Here is a 20,997-nt window from a genome sequence, read left to right on the forward strand (position 1 = left end):
AACTGGCCTTCAAAGACTTCATATTTTCTGTACTAATCTGAGAAGCAGGTAAGATCACATTTCCCATAACAAGCCTGAATTATCCTCTCAGGTAAGAGATAAACACTCTGGAAGTCTCTAACCACTTTATACCATGGCAAACACCATCACGCCACAGCCAGCAGCACAGAGGAACCCCAGTACACTCCAGGAATAAGTATGTTAAAACGCAAACCCCAGGTTTTCATTTAAACTATTCAGCTGGGGAACGTGGCTGTCCTCACTCTGATTGAGGTAATGGAAAGCTTCCACTTACTTTGCTCGGGATACAACATACATCAGCAGAGGCAACAGGTCGTCCATGGGGAGCTTGTAGTCCTTCTCCACCACCCGGGACACGGTGCTCTCTATCTCCTCATACGTCTTCTGGAGGATCACCAGCTTTTCCCGGGGATCCACTGTGGTGCTGTCGGCATGAAAACAGTCATGTCAAAGATACAGCTAGAGACAAACCAGCAGAAGCAAGAACAACAAAAAATTCTGAGCAGATTGTCATGCTGGAAAAAAAAGGTCGTCTATCATCTCAAATGGCTGCACCAAAAAGGCATTAACAAGGTTGTGCCAGGAGACATTACTGAGGTGTAACATCATCCAAAGGGACCTTGAATCCTCCAAACATTGGAATGGGTTGCCGAGGGAGGTGGTGGAGTCACCATCCCTGGATGTGTTTAGATTGGATGTGGCACTTCAGGAGATGGTTTAGTGTTAGGGTGGTGTAGGGCTGTAGGTTGAACTTTGTGATCTTAAAGGTCCTTTCCAACCCTTATGCTTCTGTGATTCTAAGTCCTGAATATGACCTACTCACCCTCGTGTCAGTATTTCGTTTTAGATGGGACTGAGTCACAATCCCTCAAATTAAAGCTGAAGAACATGGGACAGATCACTCTGGGCAGTTCTATCAGGGGACTAAACCAGTTGTCGTATTCTCTAAGGTTGTTTTTTTCTGCCCATAACATCCTGCCACGGTACACATCCCAGCCTGTGCTGCCTTCCCCAGAAGAGAGGTCACGTTGGCTTTCATAGGAAGGCTTTCACCAGGATTAGCGTACTTAGGGACCTGTGAGCTGTCTGATGGGTCCCCACGTTGGCGACCCCGCTCCCCTTTAACTTCTTTCCCACTTTTTACTGCAGCACCATCCCCTAGGCTGGACTTCAAGCCAAGAAATCAAGCTGAGCTTCTTAAATTGAACTCTGCCTTGCAACAGGAACATCTTGGGATGCCACACTGGATAGATAACCCTGATGTAGCTCCATGTGTCCAGAGCAACAAGTTCTATCACGGCCAGGCAGTGACAGCCAGGCCCAATTCACCGTGTGAACTCCATTTCATCAAAGTCAGATTTTGTGTAGGATTATCTACACAAAATTAAGGGGAGATATTAGCCAGGGGAAGGTTGCATTTAAATATGATCGATGTTGTCTGATAACTTGTGTGGAGGGAAAAAAAATAATGCTCTAGAAGTTACTTTATTATCACAAACAACTTTGTCTTTTAAATAATCTTGCAGGTTGAGCCAGAAATGCTTTTGAAAACAGGTGTAAATTTAAGGCATTTCCCCCAAAAAACCCAGTTGTCAGCCAGAGGTTATGGAAAATCACTTACATCAGCTTCTGCAAACACTCTGTGGCAGAGAGGAAACACTTGTCTTTGATCAAGGATCGCCTCTGAAAGGGAGACAAAGAGTTAATTATAGACTCATAGAACAGTTTTGGTTGGAAGAGACCTTCAAGATCAAGTCCAGCCTTTGTCTTGGCCCTGTGCCTCTGTTAGAGCATCTCTCCGAAAGCCACCGCATGGCTCCTCTGCGCCGGACCCAAAATAAGCTTGTCTGCTGCCCACAGGGGAGGGCAGAGTAAAGCTGTTGTAGGCAGTGCCGCTCTGAACACAGATGTCTCTCAAACACCACACCACCGTTACACAGCAAGCCTATGCAGAGCTCACAGTCCCATCCGTGAAAATTCACGTGCAGTAGCTACAGATCGTAACTAATCAGCACGTGTAGCTCTGATTTCCGAGTACAGTCTGCCCGGTGGTTCCTTAGGTGGAGCTTCAACAGGAGCCAGTCCCAATCTGGAGCCCAGTGCCCTCTCACTAACACCCCAAATCGAGCCTGTAGCATCTTTTCGTACCTGGTTGGTTGTCAGGGTGAGATCTTTCAGAGGCCAGAGGTGTCTGAAAGAAGATCACAGAGAGAAGATTTAGAAGGCAGATGTCCATGTCTTAACTCCACCCCAAGTCGGTTTTGACTGTTTTTATTTCCGCATTCAAGGTGATGCTAAAGTCTTGTAGGTGCATGAGGCTGAGTTTACTCTTCTCGTTACACTGCTACAGGAAGAATTAATACCTCAGACTCATTAACCTGAGCATAGGGTTCATTTTACTCATCCTGTAATAAATAATGGAGGGTTTTGACACTCTCAGATTTAATTTCTGCTGAGCATAGACTGAGTCAAATTGCCAAATTAAAACTCTGGGTCTCCTGCTACCCTGCCTAAGTCCTTGAGCTGCAGATGGTGCTGTGTTAGAAAAGCTCAGATGCCTCCTGAGTCTGAGTCATTAAACATATCACTTCCAAACATAGATCTAGCTGCAGGAATGGATGAAGAAAACATCTGGCTCCATAGACTTTCCCTTCTTGAGACTGTTTGCCTACATGGTTACAGCAGATACCATTGGATGGACATTAGCCCTTTCTAAAATACATTTATAAACTCTGTGTGATTGGCCTCGAGCTGGAGCAAATCATTTGTCTGGTGAGCTAGAAAAGATTTTTGTTTCCCCAAAAAAGTTAGTGTAGATAATAGCAGCTTCCCACTAGACAATGTTGTCCTTCCAGACAGGTGTTACATGGTGCCACAGTCAATGATAGACCCAGGAACAGGTTAAATGTCCTTTCCTCCTGTGTCATCAGAGCTTTTCCTGGCTGCTACTTTCCCAGCTGCTACCACGGGGTTGCATCCTGGGATTGAAAAACATGTCACTTACTTCTGCACATCCAGAAACTCTAGCAGCTTGATGTCAGGAAACAGACTCAAGTCCACGATCCCTTGGCAATAGAGGTCATCTTCCCTTTCGTGATAGAGCATGTAGAGCATGAAAAGCTCAGGGTAGAAGCAGGGCAAGATCAGCGGCAGGACCACACTGTATGCCCTCTGGTCACTATGGCAAAGAAAAGCAAAGCAGAGTCCTACAGTGAGACCTATAAGCTTGATATGGCCAAGAGCCACGCAGCACGCAACGGAAAAGGCAGCTTGTGAGACTGCAAGTAGTTTTCCTTAAGATGCATCTTATAAAACAGTGCATCTTATGCTACAGGAGCGGACAAGGTGCTATTTCTCCCCAAGATCTTAGTCACTGGGAAAAAAAATGGAGCACTAGAGATCTGTATCCAGCTGTTTCAGTAAAGCGCTTGTTCCTTCTTAAGGGGAAAAGACCAGATAAATTCAGATCAAGCCTTTTTCCAGCTGCTTACTGCTCCACCAACCTCTTGGCTTCATTCAGCCCGTGTGAGGATGGCTGCAGATAAGAGCAAAGAGAAATCAAGACCAAGTGGGAACAGCTGAACAAAGATGCTTCTTCCCACCCCCCAAAGAAACTATAAACCTGGCTCTCCCACAATTAGTCCTACCTTCAGCATTACTTCTACCTTCTGTGCCCCTCATTTCCCACACTGTCCTGCCTTTCTTTCAGTGCTGGTATGGAAGCCACCATCCCAACAATCAACAAATTTCTGTGACTACCGCAAAGCACACGATGGTGCTGGAAGATCTTGCAAGATTGTCGTGTCACACACATCTCCAACTCACTGCTCTGTTCTGCTACAGAACACAATTAGAAGAAGTTGCTCTCACGCTTCAAGCAGAACTACTGAAAGCTTTGTACGCGAGAGAGAAGTGTGGCCACTAAACTTGACTCACATGGCCAAACACAATCAGTTCAGTATTGATGTGTTTTGGAAGACACCTCGTATATCTGAGTAGCTTAAAATGAAACAACCAGTGGTGACACTTACCTTGTGTCTCCATCCAGGCTCTTTGTGGGCAGTTGGCCTTTCTGTTCCAGTGCCAGATGGAGCAAACCCCTAGAAGAGGACCACAACCAAGGTTTATTTCCCTCTGTCCTTTTTTAAGGGTAATTTGTTAAACAGAAGAGAGGATCTCAGCTGATCCAGCATCAAATGGGGTATTAGTAAAAAGAGTTTGGTATTGAAATGTCACTATTTGAGCGTTTTCTTCATGACCAATGGAAGCTGCCAGGGATGAGTAAATGTTTCAAAAGTCTCCATAGCTTCTGAAGTGTAGGGTCATCACTCTGGAGATCCTGTGATGTGCATTAGGCACTATCTCCTTGTAACCCCCCTCAAGGGACATGAGGTTTCAGGACCTGTCATACCCACCAGTTCCCTAATTCACCTACCAGTATCAGAGAATGTTCATACTCTGAAAAAGTAGCTTGGGTTCGTCTTGATATACCCAAGCCATAATCTTAGAATAGGGATTAGGAAGACATTGCCTGGTTTTGGTGTAGAATTATCAGCCTACAAAACTTATTTAGGGACACAGCAGAGCAAGGCTGGTCTCCCTCCAGCATTGCATCTGAAAGGTCTTGAGACATGAGACACTAGAAGAAGTTGTGGATGCCTCATCCCTGGAAGTGTTCAAGGCCAGGTTGGATGGAGCTTTGAACAACCTGGTCTAGTGGGACGTGTCTCTGTCCATGGCAAGGGGGTTGGGACTAGATCATCCTGAAGGTCCCTTCCAACTGAAACCATGCCAGGATTCTACGGAGCAAAACATGCACTGAGCTCAGAAGCACCTTCATTTAAAATGATGCTCAGGTTGTCAGCCGTGTTGTACTGCTCATGAACGCAGCTCAGATAAGCTGAATCAAATCTGATTTGTTCCCATCAGCTGTGCTGCTGTTCTCAGACTGCTCCAGGACAGACAATCCTTCATCACAGTGCTGGCAGCCTTCCTCAGGTACACAGGGCTGCACTGATAACAACAGAGCTTTCATCCAACCTCTTATTTTTAAGGCAATATCACCCCGAGTGCAGCTAAAGGCAGAGTTCCCCACCTCTGCCTACCGAGGCATTTCTTATATCTTCCCCTAGAAGATACTCAAAGAGCAACAGGACCCCAATCATACCTTTGATCCAGGCCTTAATTACCCATGGGCACAACCACGCAACTGAACCACCTCATTTTAGAGTCACTACCCACATCAGCCGAGCTTCACCAACATGCTTACACTGCAGGTTCTTAACTCCTGTTGAGTCAAGGCATGTTAAGCTTCAGCTATTTTTCATTCAGACACAGACATTGAACCTCACTCTTGTGTGCTCTGACACGCTTTGCTGTCTTTGTTACTCGGTGAGGTTCCTTGCTTATATCTGAGCCTGTCTAAATGAAGACTTATTACGGGTAAGAGCTTGTTGAGCTGCCATAACTCGGTGAGATTTAGACACGTTAAAGCCCCTCAGTCATGTACTGAGCAATGGGGATAAAGGTTTTTCTAGGTCTGTATGACCTCACTCATTGCAAATAACTCTCTATCTAGAATGATTCTGAAGCACCTCTCCCAAGAAATACGCTGTGAAGTACAACAGCCTTGCCACCTTAAAAAAACGATCCCAGTGGTCTGCTCCACAAGCCCCCTGTGCTGATACCCACTGGAAGGTCTCAGCGTGCTTGACTTACTGGTAGAACTCCCATATTTTCTTTGCGTAGTACTTGACTTCTTCTTGCGCCATAGTCAGCAAGTGCCTGTTGGCCCCAATCCCAGAATACGTTGCCTGAAAAGCTATCGTCAAGGCCTTCAGCAGCTTTCCCAGTGGGTGCAGGGAAGACTTCAGTGCCTGCATGACAGAGGAAAATTAAATTTTACAAGTCAGCCCTTGCCATTAGCAGAGGGTAACACTGAGGCCACCCAACCTTCTCTTGTCAGCATAGGAGAACTAGCCTAGAGGTAATCAACTGTAATTTTGGTCTATTTTTGCTGCCAGAAGCCCATTCTCCTCTCATTATCAAGCAGAAATGTGCTTAATAGAATTGCTGTTCTGATGAGATTTGCTGTGCTACTTCAGAGAGAGAGAGAGAGAACACAACGGGTGCTTCAGGGAAAGGCTGGTCCAATGAAAAACAACCACCAAGAGTGCATGGAAGTTAATTAATCACTTCCAGCAGCTGGTTATTGCCCAACAGATTTTGAGACAGCGAGTGAAGCTTTATCATCACTTCCTGGCCTTTATTACTGGACAGAAAATGAGAGTCCAAAAAGCATGAGAGGTAACCCACTTCTTCAGAAAAATAGATGTTCACACATAATTTAGAGAAGACTCTTGACACTGGCAATCCTATAGGTGCTGAGAGAAAGCAACAGAAAGTTGCTACAACCTGTGTCCCTTGGGCAGAAGTGGAACTTTACCTTTTTGGAACTTTACCTTCTCTAAATAACTCTGTAGTGATCCCAGCGCCTGGTGCTGGACAAGCTCTTCAAGAATATCTTCTATCTTCCAGGATACATCCTCGGTCCCCCTGAAAAGACGAGCAGTGAGGAAGGAAAACCACACAATGAAGGACTGGGATAAATCCAAACTGGTATTGCAGGTAGATTCCAAGGGGGCAATAACACTATTAGAAGAGATGAATTTTTCTCTACCCTTGTCAGTGGGATTGATCCACTGGCTTACAACACCTGCAATTATCTCAGTTAATCACCCCAGCTCCTGTTACAACCAGCCTGGGTTGCATCCTGCACATGATTGATATTTTTTAGAAGCTTTTTTTGAGGCGAGAAGAGTTTGGTCTGCATTAGCTGATCGTGTCAGCTAGGTTTCTCTCAAATACAAGAGAAAACAGAGATCACTGGGTCTCACAGAGGTGCTTGCATTTAATGAAATGAATCCCATACAAATTTTCACTGGTAAGAATCTATCTCAACAGCACAACGTTAAATTCGGGCTTAAAATTCACCTTCCTGTCGCATGAGTGGGAACAACAGCATAATGCTTGGGTTCATAACTTGAACCCAGCGCAGGTTCAAAAGTAAACTCCTACCCTCTCTACACAAACGGGCTCCTCTGTTACAATACTCATACCTTTGGCAGAAGAGGTACTCCTGGGATTTCCGCAGCTCCTTGCTCGTTCTTATGTGGAACCCCGTGAAAGATTCCTCCGTTTCTTCTTTGCAGCCAGAATGGATGAACTCCAGGAACTGGTCATAGATTCCCTTCCATCTCTTCTCCACCGGGAACTCCTCGAGGCCCAGCTGCCTGCAAAACATAACACGGCATCAAGTTTTTCTGCGACCTTCCTCGAGTATTTTGGACTTTACCTTCAAATATGGACGGTTCTCCGGAATCAGATCTTAACACAGGGACTATAAAATCAGAGAATCATTAAGGTTGGAAAAGACCCCTAAGATCATCAGGTCCAATCATCAACCAGCTATGGGAGCAGAGAAAGAGAGCAGGACCTAGCTGGTAACTCAGCAAAAAGCAACTCAAGTCTGTTGTCCTGACAACAAGATACCCTGAGTAAAGAAAAATTTCTGGAACATCAGTAATCTGAGTCTTTACTGGTGAATTGATCAGAGGCTTCCTGCTCCGTTTGTGTATGTTTCTAAATACAGGTTCTTTATTTCAACAAAAAGCCTGCAGGAAAGACTCATAGCAAGAAGACAGTTTAGCACCCATCACCAGTAGCTAATGCTGCCTGAAAAGCACAGGAAAAATGTGCTGCTTCTGCAACACAGATACTGTGATGGACTGGGAATATCTCGGAAAGAGGAGTTGGCTGAATCTTGTGAGAGGAATTCACCACAGAGGACAAGAAGCTGTCTTCACCACACTGACTCCCCGATTTAGGTTAAACTGGCTGACCCCAGGCCCTCCAGCTTGGCAACCAGAGCATCCCTTTGCAGGTTTCAGCCCTGAGAAAAAGGGTCTGCACCAAAGGATGTGGCCTGATAGCTTCAGCTCAGTTGTTCCTGCCCTGCATTCACACCATTGCCTGCCAAAGCAGCCCTGCGAAGCTCTGATCCTGGCTCCACAGCCTTCCTCCGTGTAGAGTGCTACCCAATGCAACCTTTCCATGCTGTGCTTTGCTTCTTGATTTTTCAGTAGCTTTTCTGCTTCTTATGTGACATTAAAGAACAAACTGTGCTCTCCTTTTCTCCTACTTTCCTTGCATATAAACCAGATTTTAAGATCAACTCTTGCAGGCAAGGACCGCCTTGATCCCTGTAGGGTTTGATCCAGTATTCCCCTAAGTAGAGTCAAAATATAAGCCGTGGCCCAAGAAGTGAGTGGTTGTTGCTCACGCTTTGGTTATCCTGTTATCCAGCTGCTCATTCGACGTGTTGAGGATGCCATGTGTCTGGAGGCCCTGGCCCGATTTGTTGGTAAAGGTTCCCTCCAGAATGAAGCCGTTGGCAAAGGACAGCTTTCCCTGCAACGGAGAAATAAAGGGTTATTTCTGCCAAGATCTCATTAGTGAGAGGAAACAAGCTGGCCCAAGATCTCAAACTCTCCTTTCAACAGGGCCAGCTCCTGCAACAGCGACTAAGAACATCTTCCAGCACGGAGGGCCACATTTTCAGCTTCCAAAGCAATAGAGCCATTAAGGTGGCAGCCACTGGAGAAAACATATCCTTGCTATTGAATGACACACGTAGGATCCCAGAGGGGAAAAAATCAGCACAACTGTTGAGTAAAACATTTGCATTACGTTTTACAAATACCTAATAGCCTCTTTGAGTTATAAAATTTTCTGGCTTAAACTCGGCAATAGTTATTTCTAACCTAGAGTGAACACATGAAACTTCAATTTCTCCTCTGTTTTCCCTCTGCTTGTTAAAACCAGAAGCAAGTTTCACCCCACAGGTTAGGGGAATCACATGATATTCACCATAAATGCGTTCAAGCTGCTTGCTGCTACCAAGAAAAACCTTAAAGTCTCTGAGGCAAACACAGAAGACATGCAGTAGCTTGACTCAAACTTAGAAGTTTTAATTAAGTCAAATCCAAAGCCAAACAATATTGTAACTACTCTGGCTTTGAATATGAGCCTGAAATCCTCATTGCTAATAGCAGGAAGCACTCCATCTTTAGATAAAGAGCAGATTTTTCTAGACCAACCACTAAAACTAAACCTTAATTTTGGAGGAAGGAACTATAATCAGTCTCTGCAAAATCCACCCTGAGTCTTCTGGCTGAGGAAGATGATGACAAGCTCTTCCTCCCATGACAAGTCATTGATTGACGTTTGCAATCATTACTGTCTATTTTGACACGCACTCAGTCTGACGCAACCCCACGCTTTCTGTCCCACTCATCATAGGCTTCAGTTACAAGCCAGAAGATTAGTTTTCCCCGCAACGGGGGCACTTTATGAACACCTTGACCGGATGTTTCTGCTCAAGATCAACCACAAAACGTTGAACGTGTCAGTGCAGCATCCAGATTGCAAAATTCACCTTCCAAGATCCCTCAGCCCTGTTGACATCTCGGTTACGTTAGCGTAGTGCTGGCACTGCAACTCCGTTTGGTTTGTGCCTCATTTCCTGTGTTCCCAACCACTACAAAGGCTAAACCACTTGTCCTAAGAATACAAAAGCAGCTCAATTGCAGCTGTGAAGCACAGCCAAAAACGTCCCACAAACAACGAAACCCCAACACTTCTCAAGGTAAACACAACAGTAAAAACCAAAGCAAAACACAAAGCTCCCAGCTACTTGACAGCTCTCAGGTGCAGCCTTTGTTGTGTGAATGAGACTGATAAAAGGGAAAAAAAAACCCCCAAGCTAGGAGAATGTTATTTTCAAGGGGACTGAGGGAGGTGGAAGAGGAGGGTATGAACTTTGAAGATGACTTTGTCAGCCCTGCTGGAAAGCAAGCAAATAGAATACAGAAAGGCTGGGATGAAGGAAGTGCTCACCTTTCCAACGAACGTTAGATCTTCTGTGAAGTTGCCTTCATAGACAGAGTCATCTTCCAAGAGCAGAATCCCAGAACCCTTCGTTTGAAAGCAGAAGTAGTGAATTCATGACGTTAGCTTCCTCTCTACTCAAGTTCACCTAGAAACAGCCACTGGCTCAGAATATTTATGAGCTGCCAGTTCCGAGAACCTTTTTGAAAACCCAACCATCGCTTTGCAACGCTCAAGAGAAAAGCGAGGAGGTTCTCTGGAGGTAACCCATTAGGCATCACTGCACGGAGAAGTCAGGAGGCTTTAAACTACAATACTAATACATTTGTTTCCCTAGAAAAAGGAACAAAAGGCAGGTTCCTGTTCTAAGATCAGTAACCAATAATTGCCACAGAGGGCAAATGCGTGCTTCTCCAAATCCTATGACATTTAGGTGATTGTAGCTGGTTTTGTCACTCTTTGCAAGAGGCTCAAGAGGAAGGCAGCTGCTACAAAGAATTAGCTGAGCCCCTCGCTGTGCATCAACACGAGCCGCTCCAAAGCATTCATAAAATAACTCTTTCCATTACCTCCCAACTCCCAAAGCTGCTTACAGCGGCGCATCTTTAAGGGATTCAAGACAGACACAGGATGATTGTCACCAATGGGGGAAGAGTCTTCTTGCCGGGGCTTAGCCCATGGTTTGGGCCTGAAGGTTTATACGCGCCCGTACCAGCCAGAAAGCGCGGTCACTTTTAGAGCTGTAACACATTTTCCACTGGAATGGTTTTCTTGATGGAAAGCGCCCTTTCTGGCAAAAATAAAAGGTTTCCAAGGGAAGCTTCTTGGCAATCCCAATTTTCCACTAGGAAACCTGAAGTGACTGCTCCCCACCCGGAAGCCTTGTGAAGTTAAAGGAGCCATTAGCAGCTGGCAGACCCAAAGACAGCTTTATTTTGGTTTCCCCGCAGATGGGAGTTTTATGGAAAGCCCTTCCGACAAAGTTTCCATGCTAAACATTTTGGCCTAATTTGGTGAGTGGGGAAGGGGTTGTTTGTTTTCTTAAGCGCGTATTTTTCATGAGAAGAAATGCTTTTATTTCCAAGCCAGTTCGAGTGATGCCAAGCCCTTCTGCTTTCTGCACCGACACCTAAACTTTCAATGAACTGGACAGCCATCTTGTCATAGGTAGCTTACATAGGAAAGGTAAAAGTTTAATGATCTCCAAGATAGATGTAACTGCACAGCACCTTACATAGGAGCTAATTCTGGTCTCCAGTTGTGACCCAATGGTCAGTCAAACAGCCAGATCTATAAGATGCCTTAGCACGAGCAAGAATTGACAAGAAGTTTTCTTGCTTTCTCTTTTCTTTCAAAGATTATGAGGTGAAATCTTAATTCTGCCCTTGATGGGGAATTCCATGTCCCACCCATCTAGAAAGTCCCCTACAAATGAGTACTCACCACCATTTTATCAGCATGAAACGTCCTTTGATAGCAGACGCCCGACTGGGTCACTACAATGCCTTGTCCATGTTTGTGATCGTCGAGCCATGTCCCTATGTATCTCTCCCCTCTGAAATTCAAACAAATTAAGGTTTTTCCCTGGTTTTTACATCTTAATCAATATAATGTATCACTTACTGGGGTTAGTTTTAATTGATATAACGCTCCACACAGCACATGTGCCAGATGTAGCCTGATCTGGTTAAAGATGTCCCTGCTCACTGCAGGGGGGTTGTACTAGATGGCTTTAAAGATCCCACCCAACCCAACACACTCCACGATTCCATGTACTGCAAAAATTCAACTCGTATAATGCCTCACACGAGTTCAAGCCTTAGAGCGGAGATTGAACACATCCTCCCTTCACTCCCAAGTCTCCCCACCAAGACATGAGGCTTTAACTTTGCCCAGGACAAAACTGTCAAGACACCTAAAGCCAGCTCTGATCCATACCACCTTTACCTATCTTTGTCTTCCCAGACTCCGTATCCATTCTTCTTGTCATTTTCCCACTGTCCTGTGTATTTAAATGGATGCTCAGGGGAGACATTCTCCAGTATCCCAAACCCTTGACGCATGTCATCTTTGAAGTAACCTTTGTAGACCATATCATTCCCATACCTGCAGGGAGAGAGGAAGACAGAATTTAAGACTGTGCCTATTTGACAGCTACTGTTGGAGTAGGAAGCCAGAGGACTGAGTAGGTTGGGCTCATCTGCCTGATAAATATTCCAAATATTTGACTGATGGCTCTGGAGCCGCAGTTTTTCACTATGAGGATCATGCATCACCCAAGCTAGCCACTCCACAGATAGTTTTCAAGATCATCTGAGAACACAACGTTTAGGCTTGCAGTTGTCCTGGGAGAGGCCACTTAGTCCCTGACTTCTCAACCAGCCAGGCTGACTTAGTCCCTGACTTCTCAACCAGCCAGGCTGCAACGGCCACTGGTTAATCCAGAGTGAGGGGAGAAAAGTTCAATCAGGAAGCCAGATCTACCTTCATCTTTCTATATTTGTCAACCACTTCTTCTCCTGGGCTCATCTGCCCCGAGAAGAGCTGCCCTTAGCATTCTCCTTGCTGGCCAGCAGATCTTCAGTGCTGAGAAAGTGCTTAAGCTACGCAAATCTTCTCAAGTCATCACCACGGTCCCACATTTGACACCAGAGACACTAACGCAGCGCTGCTCAGCGGACTCCACACTCCCTAGAGAAGTCCTGTGCCCCGAGTTTAATTCATAAACAAGGAGAACAACAAGCAGGTTGTAGGAAGGAAGATGGACTAATCCCATAGTTGGTGAAAGCAAGAGTGAGTAACAACGGGCAGTCCCACCTTCACATTGGCCAAGCCATTTGGCTACAAGGCACGTCTGACTGAAGCAAAGACGAGAATGCTGTTGGGCTCACTGCTACATTCACAAAGCAAGCTGAGTCTGTCCAGTGAGCCCTGCGGGCTGCGAAACAGACTGGTTTATCCCTACAACCTTCTGAGCAGGCCTCTGCTGCCATTTCTGGCTTTCTAAATGCAAGGTGGATAAGGTTGGGACACCACCACGTGCCCACAGTACAGGGCTTTACAGACCAGGCTCCATCCAAATTCCCAGGAGCATTTTGAGATGCGAGTGTGCACACAGAAGCATTTTGATGACTAAATAAGAAATCTTCAGGCTGCGTTTCTTAAGTTCAGCTCTGGGTTTAAGTTCAGAATCGAAGCGAGCAAGAAGAGCCAACAAAAAAACCCATCTCCCTTCAGGGTAACAATTTATGCCTCCCAGACCAACAATCCCACCCATCGTTAAGGAACACATTCTGCACAAGGTTTAGCTCAGACGGCGTGGCCAGAGGAGAGAGAACGAGCTGCATTCTCCACCAAACCTGTCCGGGGCTAGTGGCACACCGTGCGCTCTCTGCTCAGCAGCAACAAGCATGGATGCAAAATTACATCCTCACCTATAGGGCACATAGGATGCTACTCCACGTAGATACAATGGCTTGCACAGAAGCTCTTACAATTCTAACACTGAGGAGACTCAGCACTTGCGAAGTTGCGTCTCCAAAGAAAAAACTTCTGGCACCGCGATTACCGTGGGTTTTACACTATGACTAAGACTTTTGCATCGAGGTGGGAATATTAAATACATAAAGTCCCCTTTTCCCCTCCTCCCAGAGACCATCTTTGGGTTTTACTTACTCACAGATTCCATAGCCTCTCATCTTGCCCTCGTACCAGTGGCACTTATAGCAGTCATACCGGTCTTCAGATCGGCGTGGGACAAGGCATATTCCAAACCTACAAGGCAGAGATCAGCACGGCAAAAAAAGGTGACTCAGTTTCACTGGATGAATTTAAAAACTAAGGACCTCCCAAACTCCCAAGCTGATTTATATGGTTGCAGTCAGCTCTGCCTCTGACAATATCTCCAGGTGTCAATTGACTTCGTTCAAGGAAAAGTACGTCTCCTTGTGAGCTGCAGCCACGGTTTCTTATTGTTTCTGCTACAGAGCTAATTTGAGAATTGTTCTTCCCACACACACATTCCTCTTCCCTAATTTAGGGGCCGAGTTAGACAACCAAAACAATTGTTAACCCAATTGTCTAGCAAAAGCAATTGCTTTGATCCAAACAAAATGTTTCCTTAATCCTGACACAAAGCACTTCAGATATGTTTTCCCCCTTAAAAGCCTAACATATCCTAGAACTCATGTAGAAATGAGAAATCTAAAAGTCTTACTTTCAGATTTTAGAAAAATATTTGAATTTCATAGTAAGTTTTCAAAGATCTCTAAAAATGACCTTTTCAAGGCATTTCAGGTGAATAAATTCACCTATATTTAGAGACCAGGGGTAAGATTCATTCAGATGAATGGAAACATCTGCATCTGAACTGGTTATCTGTCCACACTTCTTTTATTGTAGTCACCATCAATCCACTCCCTCTGGGTTAAAACGTACTCAAGGCTTAAGCCAGGAGTCTAAAATAGATCAGATGAATTGGGCTGGGAGGAACCATTCCTTAGCTTTTTCAAAAGCAAGAAATTAACTTTTTTTTCCAAGGCTTACCCATGCTCCAAGCCCTCTTTGAAATCTCCAACGTGGTTGCGTCCATCACGCCACTTCAGCGTCCCCCTGCAATTCAAAGCAAGCGTTACACGGGGTAGATCACCAGCGCCATTCACTTCTGTAACTGAAGGTATCAAGGCACAACCTAGAAATAGCTAACATTACAACATTTTTTCAGGAATCAGACACTCTGGACATTCTCCAGGTCCTTCTGGGACTTTGGTTTCCATGATAAGGCTTTAAAATCCAGACGTTTTCACATCCTGGAATGAGCAGGAATAGTCCTCTCCCAAGCTCCCTAATCCCAAAAGCATTTTGTAGAGTTGCTGTGTCATCATTTGGGACTTTGTACGTGATCCTTATTGTAATAGCATAATGACACCATGGCCCAGACCTTCATTGTGCCAGGCACTATGAAAACAAAAGAGACAAGCACTGGCCCAAAGGGATCCTATCTATCCATCTGGTTTGTGCGGGCGTTGCAGAAATGATGACACGAGGTACCAATGCAAAATGAGACTGGAACAGCCAATGTGCTGGTCAAATTACAGCACGGCCGTGCCCAGGTGAGAATGTGTTTCCCTCCCTCCTGGTCTCCTACTCCACCCGCACCCACTCACTGTTTTAATTCTTGCCTCATCCCCGACACAGCCAACTTCCTACACATTCCCCAACTGCAGACAACAAGAGATGGTGCAGGACCAAAACCATGACGCATTTGTTTGACTTTCACTGAAGTTGTTGCTTAAAACACCTACACGAGACAGGCTCGTTTTCTGGTCTTTACCAGGAAGCAGTCAGATTAATTTTAAGTGCCTTTCATACATATATCTCCTTTAGCTTTGCTGGTATGAGCACCAGCAAAGGAGAGCAAGTCAGAGAACGTCTGCTCCAGCCATGGGGGTGGTTTGAGCTACTTCTCAGTGGGAATACCTCCTTCCCTCACACCAGGTCATCAGGAATTCTGGGGCAGAACAGTGCAGAACTGCTCCTTCAGAAGTGGACAAGCCATCAAGGCCAGTTTTGCTGCTCTGTAACCTTGTAGTCATAGCAAGTCGCATAAAAGAGTAATTTCGGGTAGGAGGGACAGCCTACTAAGCAAGCAATTAGAAATCCAGACATTAAAACACCTGAGGACGCTTAGGTCTGCCACAAATTTCCTAGGATACCTCAGCCAAGCCACTTAATCTGAAGCAGCAGAACTGATTATTCACCTCGTTTCTCCAATCCTAAAACAGGAGGAGACAAAGAGCAAGGAGAGGTGCTTGTCCCCCTGTGTCTGCACACAGTGGTTTTCGGGTTTCTGTTAAGAGTGCAAGGTGCTGGAGAAGGTGGAGATGACATAAAGGACTATATCAGGTGTAGCTCTACTCCAAAAACCCTTTTAATATCTATTCTGGGCCAAGGCACAATCTCTTCCACAGAAGATCCAGGATTAAGCCTCTGATTTTTGGATATTCTCATTTTTTAAGGCTATTTCAAACCAAGTCTCCACATTGTTTTTGCCTCAATAGGAACCGTAAGCAAACAAATTCAGGAAGCATGAAACTTCCAAATCAGCCTGTTTTGGTGTCTGAGGAGTTTGGTCATATTTCATGTTTCATATTTCATATTTCATGCTTCTTCACAAAAACAGAGGCTCTGCTCTATCCTACGTCAAAGAGATTTCTAACCTTTGGCTTTCACAAGCCAACTCACTCTTAAACTTCAGTTGGATTCAGTGAACAGTTCTCAAGAAATGCATTTGTTTGGGTTTTTTGTTGTTGTTGTTTTGGTTTGGTTGGATATTTTTTGGTTTTTTTTTATTTTGATAGTAAATAGTTTCAATGCCAAAATAAATTTTGATAGCACAGGGTAAAACTTTTCCCTCATTCACAAGGAAAGGCTTTTTTATTGGTTTTCTTTAGTCATCATAATGATAAGATTTTATGCCTCAGGCTGAGATCTTGAAAATAAACATTAGCTCAAGTCTAAATCCTAATTAAAAGCATAAGCCAACGCACCACCTTCAGTGTGATCATTACTGCATTATTAGGGTCAGCCTCTACAATTTACCGCATAAACCAACATCACTAGCAAGACATCTCCAATACAACAGATCACATGTCAGACTCGTGCTACGATTAAGCCCTGAAATCCTCAAATGTGTCCCATTTCCCCCTGAATCTTCCCTTAATACCAGATTGTCCTCAAGAAACAAGTGAGGCGGGAACCAGAGAGGCTGGTACACCCTAGGAGATCACCAGTCTGTGGTCCAGGCTCTCAGTATGGGGTGGATCACAGAATGTTCGGGGTTTGAAGGGACCTCTGAAGATCATCTAGTCCAACCTTCATCCCAGCACACCAAACCACTACACCACAGCCTCAAGTGCTAGATCTACTTTTTTTTTTAAACACCTCCAGGGTTGGTGACTCCACCACCTCCCTGGGCAGCCTGTTCCAGTGCCTCATGCCATGGTTCACAGCCACTCTGTGGCACCTCCAACTGTTCGTCCACTGGATCCAGGTAGTGCTACATAAAGGACCATCTTTCCATGTTCTCTCTTAGGAAAAAAGAAAAAGAAAAAGGCTCCTTACTTGCCATGCGGCTTTCCCCAGTGCCACTCGCCCTCATAGGTTGCACTCTTGAACTTGCCCTCCAGCCTGAAGACATAGGTGAAGAAGCGGCAGGACGGGGGCTCGGTGCCTTCACCGGTCTTGCCCCACAGCGGGAAATCTCTCTTCCCGTTCAGCGCCTGGCGGACAGCCTGGTTGAGCTTCCACTGCCAAACAGCCTGGGGACAGAGGAAGAGGAGTGCTGGAGCAATGAGTGAAGCAAGCGTAATAGCTCCCCGTAAGAGATGCTGCATGAGAAGAAGCAAGAAGCTGTTGGGTTCTCATCAGCTCCATGACTGGGCTGGTGAGTTGTGGCCCATCTACAGCATGAACGGGAGGTGTTGTCTTGGGTCCTGCAAGCTGGGTACTGCACCAATGCAAAGCACTTAGAATCATAGACTCATTGAATCACTTAGGTTGGAAAAGACCTTTAGGATCACCAAGTCCAACTCCAACTGTTAACTCAGCAATGCCAGGCCCACCACTAAACCATGTCCCTGAGCACCACATCGACACGTCTTTTAAAGACCTCCAGGAATGGTGACTCCATCACTTCCCGGGGCAGCCTGTTCCAACACTTGACAACCCTTTTGGTGAAGAAATTTTTCCTAATTTCCAATCTAAACCACTCCTGGCACAACTTGATGCCTTCCCCTCTCATCCTATCTCTTGTTACTTGAGGGAAGTGGTCAACACTAAAAGCTTCTATCAGGTAGTTGTAGAGAGTGAGAAGTTCTCCTCTGAGCCAGTGTTTGCTCCAAAGAGCAGGGGGGGAAAAGCCCCAACAACCTCACAAAAGTGGCAAAAATCACAGAGGAAAGGCCTCAGCTGTACTTAAGTAGGTGCAGAGCCCACTAATCTGACTTCTGATAAGGAAGCTAAAAACCTCATACTTGATGAGATTTCAACTTTCATTTGGTAGGTAATGTTTTGCCATCCCCTCTGTACCGTTCCTCTGTTTCAGAACAGGAGGAACAGAAACACCCTGGCCACTCCTAACCTTCATCTGCGGGTCTTTGGCAGAGAGAAAGAATGTTTCTTCTGGGGTTATGATGCGGAGCCCATACCTGTGAAGCAAAAGACATGAGAGAAATTATGAAAAACACATTTCTTAGTCAAACAGCAGTTCCTGCTGTTCCCATTCCTCTTCAGAATCTAATGGTGCTTTTGCAGTTGGATTTTCCTTCTCCTGAGATACTCAGCTAGTGAACTCATCTCTGTTATCTAGGTTTGGAGCCAAAACCATTTTCACAGAATCATAAAATGGTTTGAGTTGGAAGCAACATTTAAGGGTCACCTACTCAATGCCCCCTGCAATGCAGGGTCAACTTCAACTAGAACAGATTGCCCAAGCCCTGTCCAACCTGACCTTGAACCTTTCTAGGGGTGGGCTTTCTTCCACCTCTCTGTGCCAGTGTTTCACCATCCTCATTTTGTTATTGATTGATGTCAATATGCCAGCAAAGGTAAGCAATGCAAGTCCAAGCTGCTGTGATCCAAGTTGGGAGGTGCTGCAATAATTCCCCATTGCCCAGAACCAATCCCACTGGGTGAAAAGGAGATGGGACAAAGTTTTGAATTGCCTTCTCAGTTTCGCAATAAAGTTGAAAACTTTCTTTTTTTTTTTTTTACCTCCAAGTGGAAATTTTTCTACTTACAGTCCTGGAGCCGATTTTTCTCTGTGGTTTTCATCTACCCACACAAGCTTCAGGTCAAAACTCTGAAAACTGTTTCCCTGGAACAAAAAGGAGAAGATATTCCTGTTATTGATGTAAATATCACACTTTGCCTTGTCTCTGTCAACCCATTGAACAGCAAAACAAGACTGGCAGTACTGTAAACTCCCTCTTTTGTGGTCCACACATACCCCACACCATGATGACAGACCTCAGAGACTGAAGAAATGCAGAAGAAAGTTCTTAGTTTAAGACTTATAAGTGGGGTTCCATAATGCCATGGCTACAACTAAGAGTAACAGAGTTTCTTAGCATTTCTCTCTACAAGAGTTTCTTCCCTGTTACATGATAATACTCCTAAATCATCCCTGGCACCCAGTATGCCCTAGCTCTGCTTATGATCTATCTAGGATCTGGACTCCAGATGGCACAGCCAATAGTGGCCCACGAGTAACACATTTAAGGAGCCACTATTTTGATCACAAGCACACCAAGGAGAAGAAACTAAAATGCTTGACATTCTAGGTAAAGACTACGTTTAATTTTACATCTCCCTTCCCTCTCTGAAGTCCAGGCACCCACACCACAAAGGTCTGTAAGGATGTAGTTGGCCAAGTTTGGGTACTAGCACTATGGAGTTCACCACAAGTTGACCACTGATGTATCTACCAGATCTGGGGGAAGGAGGGGAGGGAGGGAAGTTCCGATTCCCAGCACCAGAGCCCTCATCAGCAGACCCCTGCTAGCAGCCTGAGCTAATCAGTTCAGTCCCAGTCCAGTTATATCTCCCCAAGCCTCAATAACAGTCACAGCAGCGGATGAGGCAGGGTGGGTGGGAACCACTGACTGAACAGAGACATCTACAATGCAGATATTTCTGTGTGAGCTAGTTACTCTGTGCTCTCAGCCCAGTCAATGGAGCAGAGGATGTGATCCAACTCATCCTAAATTTGGCATCTAAAATAGGTCATATAAACCACACCCAGACAGCACATGCTTCTCTTCCCTGACTGTAAAGGGAGCTTGGGGGCACTTGCTCACAGCCAGATCACTGCAGTGCTGAGAAATCTGCAATGTAAAGTTGGAGGAGACAGTCACCACCCTATGTCCTCAGGTCTAGACCCTGCAAGCTCAGTAGGACTGCCCAGTGCTGTCACAAAGGCTCATGTTTGGAAGAGCCCGTAAGATGTTTTGGCTCACAAGGCGGTCATGTGTTTGGGCACCTGAGGGGCTGGCACATGACCCAAGAGCAAGAAGAGAGAGGCACACATGAAGAGAGCCCTGCCAGATGACAGGTGCTGTCAGTCAGAGTAAGCCAAATTGGATTTAGTTAACAGGCTGCAGAACTGCTCTGAGCACGCATTATTCATCCAGCTATCTGTGGCTGCAGCCACTCCCTGTCTGCCCTGCACCCAGGTCCCAAATCCCTGAAATAGCCCCAAGGACACCTGCAACTTCTGCTCCCACGCCACTAGCAGAGCCAACCATGAAAGATCATATATAGTTCTGTGCATGACTGCTTACAGTATACTATGCTGGTCCCATCAGTCCTCCTTTGAATAAGCAAGGACAGAAATCAACAGATTCACACACAGGCGTGGGCTTGGGTTACTAGAAAGGTGCCCATGGTTGTTGGATAGTACATATTTACTGGGGAAAAAAAGATGTGGATGCTCCTCTGTTCCTTCTTAAAAATTATAGAAACATTAAGGTTGGATAAGACCTCTAAGAATATCAAGTCCAACCATCAACACAACGCCACCCTGACCACTGAACTGTCCCCAGGTGCCATGTCTACATGTTTTTTGAATGCCTTCAGGGATGGCAACTCCACCACTTCCCTGGACAGCCTGTTCCAATGCCTCACCATTTCTTCAGTAGAGAATTTTTTCCTAATATCTAATCTAAACCTCCTCTGGTGCAACCTGAGGCCATTTCCCTTTTTTCTATAGCTAGTGACTTGGGAGAAGAGACCAACACATTAGGCTTTCTTTAATTCTCCAGTGCAAACCACAGGGTCATGGATCTCAGACAAGGTTTTGCCAACAGCCAAGCTCTCCTGCATTTTCAGCATCAACAGAACCTGAGTTTTACCATCATTTATCTGTTCTGCCCTTCCAAACCCTGGAAGAACTACAGGCTCACCTGAATTAGCACAAGGACATCATCAAAGAGCAAGATCCGATCTGATCGATTCGTGCTGGCAGAGATC

The 20,997-nt window shown here is 45.4% G+C and overlaps 1 protein-coding gene across 1 annotated transcript in view; it reads right to left on the reverse strand.

The window, feature by feature from the left end:
• Positions 1–295: 295 nt before the first annotated feature.
• The window catches only part of ALS2CL (ALS2 C-terminal like), a gene marked incomplete at its 3' end in the record, with an annotated part of 26,544 nt that continues 5,842 nt past the window's right edge, over positions 296–20,997 (reverse strand). Inside the window, 18 exon segments of the mRNA XM_009867871.1 lie at positions 296–445; positions 1,643–1,704; positions 2,170–2,212; positions 3,026–3,199; positions 4,053–4,121; positions 5,740–5,897; positions 6,483–6,576; positions 7,140–7,313; positions 8,363–8,490; positions 9,979–10,056; positions 11,413–11,524; positions 11,917–12,075; positions 13,645–13,743; positions 14,515–14,580; positions 17,092–17,288; positions 18,110–18,176; positions 18,768–18,844; positions 20,931–20,997. The exon segment at positions 20,931–20,997 is cut by the window's right edge and continues 12 nt beyond it. Coding sequence (XP_009866173.1) covers positions 296–445; positions 1,643–1,704; positions 2,170–2,212; positions 3,026–3,199; positions 4,053–4,121; positions 5,740–5,897; positions 6,483–6,576; positions 7,140–7,313; positions 8,363–8,490; positions 9,979–10,056; positions 11,413–11,524; positions 11,917–12,075; positions 13,645–13,743; positions 14,515–14,580; positions 17,092–17,288; positions 18,110–18,176; positions 18,768–18,844; positions 20,931–20,997 — 1,974 coding nt within the window.

Source organism: Apaloderma vittatum, unplaced genomic scaffold, assembly GCF_000703405.1.
Source record: "Apaloderma vittatum isolate BGI_N311 unplaced genomic scaffold, ASM70340v1 scaffold1300, whole genome shotgun sequence".
Taxonomy (NCBI): Eukaryota; Metazoa; Chordata; class Aves; order Trogoniformes; family Trogonidae; genus Apaloderma; species Apaloderma vittatum.